This window comes from Aethalodelphis obliquidens, unplaced genomic scaffold (assembly GCF_003676395.1).
Source record: "Aethalodelphis obliquidens isolate GAN/ISIS:26980383/991018 unplaced genomic scaffold, ASM367639v1 scaffold8, whole genome shotgun sequence".
NCBI lineage: Eukaryota > Metazoa > Chordata > Mammalia > Artiodactyla > Delphinidae > Aethalodelphis > Aethalodelphis obliquidens.
Window position 1 is genome coordinate 57729801 of NW_020837952.1, and position 12634 is coordinate 57742434.

Sequence of the window (12634 nt, forward strand, 5' to 3'; positions counted from 1 at the left end):
ATCATTATCATTTACTGTCTTTTCTTTTATTCCTGTCACATAGCATGCAGTGGGAAGTCTACCATGGAGAGGTAGCCAGGGCTCAGTCATGAAGGGCCTTGTTGACCAGGTTGGGAATTTGGACTTTATCTTGGGATCATTGAGTCTTAAAGAAGGAGAGTGACAGGCTCAGATTGCTGTTTCAGAAAGATCCTTCTTGCAACAGTGTGGACCATGAGTTAGAGGGAGGCAAGATTGGAGGCAAGAAGTTCAACCTCTTGCATTAACTCAGGTTGGTGTTAGGAACTAAGGTAGTATGTGTGTGTGTGGGGGGGTGGGCTGTGGTGGAATGATTGGATGTAGGGCATGAGGGAGAGGGAATAGTTTAGGGTAATGCCTTGGCTTCTGGCTGCCGTCTAGGTGGGTGGTGGTGTTTTTTATTGAGAGGAGGCTCCCTAGAGGAGGATCTGGTTTGGGAAGGCAGTAGAGGGTGTGATCAGTTTGGATCAGGGTACCTCTGAGATGCCTGTGAGATGTCCCAGTGGAGCTTTTAGGTAGGTAATTGACTATGTCTGAGGTCATGGGAAACATCTGGTCTTAAATATAGTGTCACTTGAAAGAAAAACGCACAATGTAAGAGTTGTAAGTTAAGTTTTATTTGGGGACCTTGCTGAGGACTATAGCCTGGGAGACAGCCTCTCAGATAGCTCTGAGGAACTGCTCCAAAGAGGTAAACGGGAAGCCACAATATATATGAACTTTTTTGCTTGGAAAACGTGTAGTCAATCATAAAAAGATTACTGCTAGTCACAAAAAACGGACATCTCAAGTTAATGATTTTAGTGCCTTTTTTTGTGTATGGGAAGATGCAAGAATCTGGGGTCATTTGAAAATTTCCCTTAGATAGCCATCTTAACTATCTAGGGGCCAGTATATCCAAAGTGCAGAATGTTTCCTGTTTTTCCCCATCCTGACTTCCTCTCAGGGTACACTGTTGGTGGGCTGAGGAACTGCATTGGCTAATGTCTTGATCCTTGTAGAACTGGAATAGCAGGCAGCATTTTTTTCTTTACAATAAATATAGAAGTTTTCATCATCCAGCCTTTCAATCATTCAACAAACATTTATTGGGTACCTGCTACATGAAGGGCACTGTCCTAGGGCAGAGGATGTAGCAGTGAACAAAACAGACCCCTGTCCTTGTGGGGCTGAGTCTCTAGTGGGGAACAGGTGAGATTCCTCATGGTGAATGTGTAAAATGAGATGATCAAAGGACCAAGACAAAATAAAGTACAATATTTAGTGGTCAGGCGGAACAGATTACTCCAAAGTCCACTGGTAAGGAATGGTTGGAGAGGTAGGAAGAAACCCAGAAGGGGATGACATTAGGGAAGCCAAGTGAAGAGAGTTTTGTAGATGAGGGAGTGGTCATGAGTGTCAGATGCATCCCAGAGGTCAAGTAAGACAAGGACTGAAAAATGTACATTGGACTTGGCATCATGTAGGCTGTTGGTGACCTTGGCCAGAGCAGTTGCTGTGAGTGGTTGGTGTGTAAGCCGGACTGTAGTGAGTTGAAGAGTGAGTGCAAGGTGAGGCAGTAAAGGCAAAATAGGCAAATCTTTCCATAAGTTTGGTGTAAGGGGGGAGGTGAGAACTGGGGGTGTAATTGGAAGGGGACATGGAGTTAGGAAGGATTTTAGTACCCCCTAAGACTGGAAACACTTATTTCTGTTAGCAGTGTATATGAAGGAGCAGTAGAGAGATGCAGGGGTACTCAGCAGAGCAAGGTCCTTGGAAAGGAGAGGGGCCAGGATCCAGAGCTGGGGAGTCGAGGGGCATACCTTTTGCAGTTGTCTGTATATTTGATGTGGGATTTTGAGCGAGTTTCTGATTGATGGTCTGGGTCATCCTGGAGAGGTCCCTTGTCGCTGTTCAGAGGTATCTTTGTTCTCTCTAGGAAAAGAACAGAGTACAGGAAACCCTTAGGAAGCTATTCCATGTAGGAAGTGGGAGGAACTTCTAGGAGACAGTAGGAGGCTGTGTGTAAGAGGGGAAAAAGTAGGACCTTTGTGATTAGCACATATGGGTTGTGTAATAAACATCCCTTGCTTATTGACATTGGGCAAATTAATTTTCTTATCTGCAATGTCCTCAACTAGAACATGGTGATAATAATGGGAGTGAAATGAGGCAACATATGTAGATTTCCTGAATGAGTGTACCTCTTAGTCATTGTGACAACTGACATATACTCCTTTCCTTCCCTTCATCTGCTCTTTCTGCTTGCCATACTTCAAGAGCCAAGAGAATCCGGTCTTGGGGTGCTGAATGGGTGCAGCTTCAGAAGTGTAGATCTCCGGCGGGGCAGTGGTGCAGAGCGCAAGGCATGTAGAGAAAGTGTGATTACAGGGAGGTCTATGTAGCCTGAAGCCAGCGAGAACAGGGTCAGGGCCCAAACTGCAAGAGAAAAGAGGGAAGCAGGCACCGCCAGCCAAGAGGGGGTAGAGACCTGAAGTTGGGGGTGGAGAAACTCTGGATCCCTGAGAGTCTGTACCACGAGGAACCCTTCCAGCAGACAAATTGGGCGTTCCCCTGCTGAGGGAGCCATGGGTTAAACTGCTGTCCTCGAAAGTTACTATGAAACTGAGGGATTAATTCCCTACCAGAAGCCCTGCAATAGAATAAGATTATCCCCAGCCCTGGAGCTGGTATAGTGGGAGCTCTTGTCAAGAATACTGCTTTTACAGGGACCAAGGATGGACAGGACAGAGGTCAGTTTTGACAGAGAGCTGCATGGCAGGGCGGGGTGGGAGCGGGGCAACTAGGAGAGTCAGGCAGTGCAGGGGCCTGGGCCAGGGTCACCAGCTAATGCAGACTGTTCATCAGAAAGGAAGATGAACTTTTATTCAGTACCTACTCTGAGCTAAGTATTTGTTAGATCTTCTATATTCATTTATTTTACTTAGTTTCACAACAACGTTCGAGGTATAGATATCAAAACTGAGTCTCAGAGTAGTTAAGTAAGTGTTCCAGAGCCACATTTCTAGATAGTGATGGAGCAAATTTCAAACCTGGGTCTGTGTGATTCCAGAACTAGTACCACTCAGACTTGGGAGTCTCTGTAAAAAGTCTACTTTAAATTGCTCTCTGCTTTCTTTTCAATTCTCCCAAGCTGCCTCATCCTTCATACAACTGACCCTGGAACTGAAGGCCAGGTTCTGCAGTGGCCTGAGGTATGTATGGTCCCAAGGGGACAAGTGTCCTTCTTGACTGGACAAGTGGAAATTTCTGATTAGTGTGGTTTAGTCATAGGACCTTGGGGGGGATTGACACAGTGTGGGAATTGCTCAGCAGCTGATGGTACGAGCTGGATGGGCTCCTGTAGCTTTTACTTGTCTGGTTCTGATACGACTTTCATTCCATGTGATACTTGGATGGGCACCTGTAACATCAAAACTGGAAGGGCTCTTAGAAATCATTTGTCTAACCCCTCATTTTACAAACAAGGAAACCAAGGCCCTCACAGGGTAATCGATGCTGTGTCCCTCAAGACAGAGTCGTGTTCTAGTTGCTGCCAGCCCAGCAATTCCAGAGGAGAGACTCTTTTGTTCAAAGTAGAGAGGTTGCTGCCTCAGTCTGTCTCTTTAGGCTTCTAGGACAGCATTCCGTGCCTTCCCATTTTTGATTTGCCACCTGTCTGCATTTACTCAGCAGATTCCACTTGTTACTGCCTGCAGTCCTCAGGGTAACCTCAGTGCAGCGTCTAGCTCTCCTTCCATATCTCCGAATAGAACACCAACATTCAGGAGGGAATACAGGGATCCACCTGGATTCAGAGTCACAATTTTAGTTGTTTTTTGTAGTTCTCCTCAGCTACCCATTTTGGATTCAACAGCTTCCTCTTTTTCTAGTACTCCTCAGCCCTTTCCTGACCCAGGAGGACTTTTTTGTTTCTATGTTTTATTTTATTTTATTTTTTAAATAAATTTATTTATTTTATTTTTGGCTGCGTTGGGTCTTCGTTGCTGCGTGCGGGCTTTCTCTAGTTGCGGCGAGTGGGGGCTACTCTTCATTGCGGTGCGTGGGTTTCTCATGCGGTGGCTTCTCTTGTTGCGGAGCACGGGCTCTAGGTGTGTGGGCTTCACTAGTTGTGGCGCACAGGCTTAGTTGCTCCATGGCATGTGCGATCTTCCCGGACCAGGACTCAAACCTGTGTCCCCTGCATTGGCAGGCGGATTCTTAACCACTGTGCCTCCAGGGAAGCCCTATACGTTTTATTAAATTGGAGCTTAGTAGCCCTCCTTGATTTATTTTTTTCAGGAAATTTTTAGTGAATGCCTATATGGGCCAAGTGCCTAAGTTACATCTGTGGGCAGCAGGTTCCATATTCACTTTTCACAGCTACCTCCAGACCTTCTCTACCAGGGCCATGGTTAGAACTTCATTGGGCTCTGGCACAAAGCAGTGGTGCCCCAGTACATGGCAGGGATAATGCTGTCCCAGCCAAAGTAGCAATGTACTCTCTTGTTCTGTCTTCCTCTTCTCCCACTAAGTCACTCAGCCCTAAACCAGGTGTGTTCCAGTTTCCTCTACTACATGTGCATCAACCTCCTCTCAGCTCCAGAGAAGACAGGACCACCTTCCCAAGAAGGTAAGATGCTGTAGTTTGACCACTCATGAGGTCTGTGGTAGTCTTTTAGAGTCTGGATGCCTTGCTGATTGGCTGGGTAGTGAGTCAGTACAGTAATAAGAAACCTTTGCTTGAAGCTACCCAGAGGAACCATGGAATCATGGAATGATGGAACTGTAGGCTGCTTCCTAGGGAGGTGAGATAATAAATAAATCAGAAAACAGTGGAATCCAAGCCTCTGGGACCTTTAGACCTTAAGGGTTGAGAAGGACTCTAAAGCTCAACAAGTCCAGTTCCTCCCCGTGACCAACTTCTCTGCATTGTCCCTCACACCAGGCCTCTTGCTCTCTGCCTGTTACCCCCAGATACCTTTGCTCAAAATATCTTTTTTTTTTAAACCTAATATGAGATTTTCCTAGTCTATGTTTTCATGCAGAAGTGTATTTGTTGTAGAAATGGGGAAATGGCAAGTACTCTAATGTTAAAGTTAGAAGATACTTTATTTATTTATTTTTGGCTGTGTTGGGTCTTTGTTTCTGTGTGAGGGCTTTCTCTAGTTGTGGCAAGCGGGGCCACTCTTCATTGCGGTGTGCGGGCCTCTCACTATTGCGGCCTCTCTTGTTGCGGAGCACAGGCTCCAGATGCGCAGGCTCAGTAGTTGTGGCTCACGGGCCTAGTTGCTCTGCGGCATGTGGGATCTTCCCAGACCAGGGCTCGAACCCGTGTCCCCTGCATTAGCAGGCAGATGCTCAACCACTGCACCACCAGGGAAGCCCTGCTCAAAATATCTTGAACAGCCTGTTTCATTTCTTCATTCCTTCATTCAAGAAATATTTCTTGAGCATCTACTATGTGCCAGACTCTATTCAAGGAGCTGGTAATAGGGATACAAAGTCCTGTTCCAATGGAGTGGGAGAGGCAGACAATAAACACATAGATATAATGTCAGGGGTGGATGAGTGCTATGAAAAAAAATAAAGCTAGGTGAAGGGATAGGGGTGATGGAAGGAGGAGGTACACGTTAGGGTTTTCATGAGGAGGTGAGGAGGTGGCATGTTGGTGGAGGTCTGAGTGAGGTCAAGGAGTCCCATGCACCATCTAGGCAGGGGGAGCAGCAGATGCAGGGCTGAGAGCTGGAGGTTTTCCCTTTTGCTGAGTATTAGTTGAGCTTCTGCAGCATGTCAGGGAGGCCTAAGTGCAGCTGCGGATACAGTGATAATTACGATACGTTCTCTGCCCTAAGGAGTTCCTCTATCCTAGACCTCTCCCTCTTGCTATAACATAAAACAGTTTAATCATTGTTTTATTCATTCATTCAACAAATACCGTGCCTTCTTTGTGGGTGACATTTGCTGCTGGCTGTGTTTCCTCTTTTTACATTTATGAAGATGTTGTCTTCTCCCTACAGACTTCCCAAACCGCTCTTTTTCCTTTGTCTTTCTCAGACACTATGCTGAGAGAGACAGCAGCACAGGTGAGCATTTTCATTCCTTCCAACATGGCTGGGCTTCTAGTTCTCTCACTGTACCAGCCACTCCTCTCTGCTCGGTGTCCAGCTCTCTGCCTCCTATTCAGGTGTGGTCTGGCCTGCACAGAGAATGACATGATGACTTCCACCATGGTGGCAGCCGCATCACAACAGCCTCTAGTGTTCACCAGCACCAGCCCTTGCTGCAGGCAGCTCCCTCTCTTGTTGGAATAGGAGGGGCCCCACTGTCTGCCCCCTCAGACCCTGAGATCTTGTCATATCTCAGAGCACCAGGAAGAGCAGCCAACCTTACTTACATGCAGACTGCTTCTTTCTTTTATATATGGATGTGCGAGGCTCAAGGATATTAGTTTTGTTATTATCACAGTGGTCATAGTGTGCTTTGGTAGAAAAGGCCCTAAGCTTAGAATTAGGAAACCTGACCTGACTCTGCTAGCACATCGCAGTGGGACATTCTCCATGTCACCTTCCACTTGCCTGTAGGCCCACTGCACTGGCAGGATGGACCCTTTCATTTGACCTCTAACTTGGCCCCCTGCTTGCAGTCTCTCATCCTCCAACCAGTCTTCACCGACTGCTAGACGATCTATCCTTAACATCTCAACTACCCTGGCCTTCAGCCATTGTCTCCAAACATCAGTCTGTGGGGCATTGTCCGACAGTGATGGAGTTTTCTCTGGTCTATGGTGAAATTTGGAAAATAAGGGTAATGTAGTTAATTTTCCATAAAGGTGACTTTATTCAAAATTTAAGCTCTGAGGTCCTTTTCTTTCATATTCTTTTGGTAATCAAATGTTCTTTCTTTTAAGAAACAGAAGTTTCATAAGAAATTTAGGAATCTGTTCTCAGGATAAAATCCATATTCTCTACTCATCATTCAAGGTCTTTCACAGTCTAGCTACAAATTACATCACACAGTCCCAAACCCCTAACACTCCACATCTATTCACTGAGGGGCCAGTCACACTGAACTCCTTCCTGCCCCTTATACATGACTTCCTCTTATGCCTCCAGGCTGCTGAACTCCTTGCTTCCTGGCTCAGGGAGTCTCTTCCCTCCTTTCTCTGCCTGTTTTCTCTTCACCCTCCACAGTTCCCTCCTCTTTGAGCTTGCCCTCCCCGTCGCAGGTGGCGTGAGTCACTCTCTCTTCCACGCTTGAACATGGTACTGATCACATGTCCTGTAATTATCTGTCTCATTATCTGTTTTTTCCCACCAGCTGCCAGCTACTGGAGGTAGGGCCCATGTCTCACAGCCTGGCCTAGAGTAGCCAATCAGTGGACATTGTCAAGTGAATGAATGTATCTATGTCCTTCCACATGCTACCTTTAGTCTCTCCTGGTAGAGAGGAAGAAGAGACTGATTTCCTTTTATCTGGCGTGTATCCTTGCTGCCCTGTGCAGTACTCTGTATGTAGTAGACACCCATGTGCTCATTACCTGCTCTCCTGTGTCCTTTGTGTGATTTTTCTCCTGCTTGTTCTCTCCCCAGAACTATCTGCAGTGTCTGAGCTTCTGCAGCATGGGCTGCCCCAGATAAGCAGCAGGAGCCCTGAAAGCCTTGCTTTCCTGTCGGATCGCCAGTACGTGGAGGGAGCCACTCGCCAGAGACAGTACTGCATCCTGCTCCTCTTCTACCTGGCCTACATTCACGAGGACAGGTCAGTGCTCAGAGCTGGTGGCTGACAGTTGGTTCTGGAACCTACATCTTTAGCCAAGTTCAGTTCAATAAATGTTTACAGAGGCATCCTCTCCAAGCCTGGTGCTGGTCACTGGGGACACAGAGATAAGTGAGAAATGGCTTATATTCCTCAGGGGCTCACATGTTGGAGAGGGGGTTAAGACAGGTGGGTAGTCTGTCTAGAGACAGAGGCCTAGAATGCTAATGAGAGTTCCTTGATATCCCTGAGGGTGTTGTTCACGCACCAAAAAAAAAATGTCAGTGCCTTACTTTGGTTTTAAGAATCACTATACAATTTTTTAAAATTTAAAATCAAAAGACTATTTTCTGTTAAGCTTTTAAAAAATAATTTATTGAGTTAAAATTTACATAATTAAATTAACTGTTTTAAAGCGAATTTAGTGGCATTTAATACATTCACAGTGCTGTGCAACCACCATCTCTATCTAGTTCCAAAATATTTCCATCACTCCAAAGTAAAACCTCTTATCCATTAAGCAGTCACTACCCATTCCTTTTTCTGCTCAGGTCCTGGCAACCAACAGTCTGTGTTCTGTCTCTATGGATTTATCTATTCTGAACATTTCCTATAGATGTAGTCATACAGTATGTGACCTTTTGCACCTGGCTTCTTCCACTTAGCACAGTGTTTTCAAGATTCGTCCAGTGAGCATAATGTTTGTAGCATGCATTGGTACTTTATTCTTTTTTTTTTTTTTTTGGCTGAATAATATACCGTTGTATATATACACCACAATTTGTTTATTCCTTCATCCATGGCTGGACATTTGGGCTGTTTCCACCTTTTGGCTATTGTGAATAGTAATGCTGTGAATATGTGTATACATGTATTTGTTTGAGTACTTGCTTTTCTCTTCCTTTTCTGTATATACTAGGTGTAGAATTGAGGAGTCATATGGCAATACAATGTTTAACATTTTGAGGAACTTCCAAATTGTTTTCCAGAGTAGCTGCAATCCTACCAGCAATATTTGAGGGTTCCAGTTTCTCCATATCCTTGTTAACACTTGTTGTCCATCTTTTTGATTATAGCCAGCCTAGCGGTTATGAAGTGGTTTTTGCATTGTGGTTTTGAATAGCATTTCCCTAATGACTAATGATTTTGAACATCTTTTCATGTGCTTCTTGGCCATTTGCACACCTTCTTTGGAGAAATTCAGATCTTTGACCCATTTTTTTAACTGAGTTGTAAGAGTTCTTTATATGTTCTAGATTCAAGTCCCTTATTAGATATGTGATTTGCAATTTTTTTCTCCCGTTCTGTTAGTTGTCTTTTAACTTTCTTGATGGTATCCTTTGAAGCACAGAGTTTTAAATTTTTATTAAATCTAATTTTAAAAATTTGGGGGGGGTATGAAATATGTCTGTTTTTTCTGTTGTCATTTATGCTTTTGGTGTTGATTCTAAGAAACCATTTTCTAACCCAAAGTCATGAAGATTTACTCCTATATTTTCTTCTATAGTTATTTTCTTTCACAATTTTAGCTCTTACATATAGGTTTATGATCCATTTTGAGTTAACTTTTATGATGGTGTGAGGTAGGGGTCCAACTTCTTTTTTTTTTGTGGTACGCGGGCCTCTCACTGCTGTGGCCTCTCCCGTTGCGGAGCACAGGCTCCGGACGCACAGGCTCAGTGGCCATGGCTCATGGGCCCAGCCTCTCCGTGGCATGTGGGATCTTCCCGGACCGGGACACGAACCTGTGTCCTCTGCATCGGCAGGCGGACTCTCAACCACTGCGCCACCAGGGAAGCCCCCAACTTCTTTTTTATAATGTGGCTTATACAGATGTTCCAGCGCCACTTGTTGAAAAGATTATTTTTCCCCCTTTGAATTGTCTTGACACCCTCACTGAACATCACTTGACCCATGTGATAGTTTAAAAGTTATTTCTGGACTTCCCTGGTAGCACAGTGGTTAAGAACCTGCCTGCCAATGCAGGGGACACGGGTTCGAGCCCTGGACTGGAGAGCAACTAAGCCCATGTGCCACAACTACCGAGTCTGCGCTCTAGAGCCCATGAACCACAACTACTGAGCCTGTGCGCCACAACTACTGAAGCCCGCGCACCTAGAGACCCTGCTCCACAACAAGAGAAGCCACCGCAATGAGAAGCCCATGCACCGCGACGAAGAGTAGCCCCCACTCTCCACGACTAGAGAAAGCCCCTGCACAGCAACGAAGACCCAACGCAGCCAAAAATAAATAAATAAATTTATATATATATAAAAAGTTTTTTTCTTATTTTAAAACTCGTGCTTATTGTAAAAACTCAAGAAAAATGATTGGCTATAACGTTAAAATACTTCCCCATACACCTGCCAGAGTTAACTACTATTAGGTACCCTCCATGAACTCTTCTGTGTGTTAAAAAACACGAATAGAGGGACTTCCCTGGTGGCACATGGTAAGAATCCACCTGCCAGTGCGGGGGACGCGGGTTCAAGCCCCGGTCCGGGAAGATCCCTCGTACTGCGGAGCAACCGAGCCCATGTGCCACAGCTACCAAGCCTGCGCTCTGGAGCCCGTGAGCCACAACTACTGAAGTCCGCACGCCTAGAGCTCGTGCCCTGCAACAAGAGAAGCCACTGCAATGAGAAGCCTGCGCATCGCAATGAAGAGCAGCCCCCGCTCGCCACAACTAGAGAATGCAACGAAGACCCAACAGAGCCAAAAATAATAACAAAACAAAACAAAACAAAACAAACAACACACAAATATACTTTTTTTTTAAATATACAGAATGGGATATAATACAAGGTCTTCAACTTGCTTTTTAACTTAACAGTATATCTTGGACATCTTTCCATGCTACTACATGTATTAATAGGTCTACCTTATTCTTTTGGTAGCATAATATTTATATTATGGCTGTTATCCATTTTCTTTTTAGTTTTTAAATAAACATTTTATTTTGGAGTAATTTTAGATTTACAGAAAAGTTACTCTTCACCCATTTTCTCCTAATACATAACTGTGGTACATTTATCCAACTAAGACAGTAACATTGGCACATGACTATTTTTTCCAATTTTTTAAATTGTAAAATACACAAACATAAAATTTACCATCTTAACTATTTTTACTGTACAGTTCAGTAGTATTAAATACATTCATAATATTGTGCTACCATTACCACTATCCGTCTCCAGCACTCTTCATTTTGCAAAACTGAGACTCTATACCCATTAAACAGTAAGTCCATTCCCCCCTGCCCCCAGCCCCTGCAACCACCATTTTACTTTCTGTTCCTATGAGTTTGACTATACTAAGTACTAATTATAGTAGAATCATACAGTATTTGTCTTTTTGTGACTGACTTATTTCACTTAGCATAATGTCTTAAGGTTCATCCAAGCTGTAGCATATGTCATAACTTCCCTCCTTTTTTGCACCGAATAATATTCCATTGTACATGTATATACCACATTTTGCTTATCCATTCATCTGTCGATAGAGACTTGGGTTGCTTCCTTTTATTATATATTGTCAATAATGCTGCTGTGAACATAGGTATACAAATATCTCCCTGAGTCCCTGCTTTCGATTATTTTGAGTATATACCTAGAAGTGGAATTGCTAGATCATCTGGTCGTTCTATTTTTAATTTTTTGAGGAGATGTCATACTGTTTTCCACAGTGGCTATACCATTTTACAGTCCCACCAGCAGTGCACAAGGGTTCCAATTTCTCCACATCCTCTCCAATACTTGTTTTTGTTTTTGTTTTGATAGTAGCCATCCTAATGGATATGAGGTTGTTATCTCATAGTTTTGATTTGTGTTTCCCTAATGATTAGTGATGTTGAGCATCTTTTCATGTGCTTATTGGCCATTTGTGTATCTTCTTTGGAGAAATGTCTATTCAAATCTTTTCTCCATTTTTTAATCAGATTGTTTCAACTTTTTTGTTGTTGAGTTTTAGGAGTTCTCTATGTATTCTGGATATTAATTCCTTATTAGATATATGATTTACAAATAATTTCTCCCATTCTGTGGGTTGCCTTTTTACTCTGTTGGTAGTCTTTTTTTTTTTTTTTTTTTGCGATACGCAGGCCTCTCACTGTTGTGGCCTCTACCGTAGCGGAGCACAGGCTCCGGACGCACAGGCTCAGCGGCCATGGCTCACGGGCCCAGCCGCTTCGCTGCATGTGGGGTCTTCCCGGACCGGGGCACGAACCTGTGTCCCCTGCGTCGGCAGGCGGACTCTCAACCATTGCACCACCAGGGAAGCCCTGTTGGTAGTCTTTTGATGCACAAAATTTTTAAACTTTCATAAAGTCCAGTTTGTTTATTTTTTCTTTTATTGCCTATGCCGTTGTTGTCATAACCAAGAATTCATTGCCAAATTCAATGTCAAGAAAGTTTTGCCTTATGTTTTTTTCTAAAAATTTTATAGTTTTAGGTCTTAAGTGTGGATCCATTTGGGGTTAATTTTTTTTTAACATCGTGTTAGGTAAGAGTCTAACTTCATTCTGTTGCGTGTGGAAATCTGGTTTTCCCAGCACCATTTGTTGAAAAGACTGTCCTTTCCCCATTGAATGGTCTTGGCACCCTTGTTGAAAATCATTTGATGATATATGTGAAGGTACAATACTATTAACTAAGCTTTATTCAGATTTCACCAATTCTTCCTCTATCGTTCCTTTTCTGTTCTAGGACACAATCCAGGATACTGCATAGCATTTACTATTACCTATTTAAAAATGTTTAATTTTGGGGGGTCTTAATCTGATAGGTGAGACATAGGGTAGAAAATTTAAAAGATATAAGAGGGTATATAGTGAAGTCAGTTTCCTCCTCATCCCCATCTCCCTTGCATGTACAAGTATAGA

General features: G+C 43.8%; 1 protein-coding gene across 1 annotated transcript in view; it reads left to right on the top strand.

Annotated features, from left to right (window-relative positions):
- The window catches only part of MEI1 (meiotic double-stranded break formation protein 1), a 64342-nt gene that overhangs the window by 22162 nt on the left and 29546 nt on the right, over window positions 1-12634 (top strand). Inside the window, exons 16-18 of the mRNA XM_027107825.1 lie at window positions 3152-3212; window positions 4533-4630; window positions 7590-7758. Of these exons, the coding sequence (XP_026963626.1) occupies window positions 3152-3212; window positions 4533-4630; window positions 7590-7758 (328 nt within the window). The remainder of the gene's footprint in view (window positions 1-3151; window positions 3213-4532; window positions 4631-7589; window positions 7759-12634) is intronic.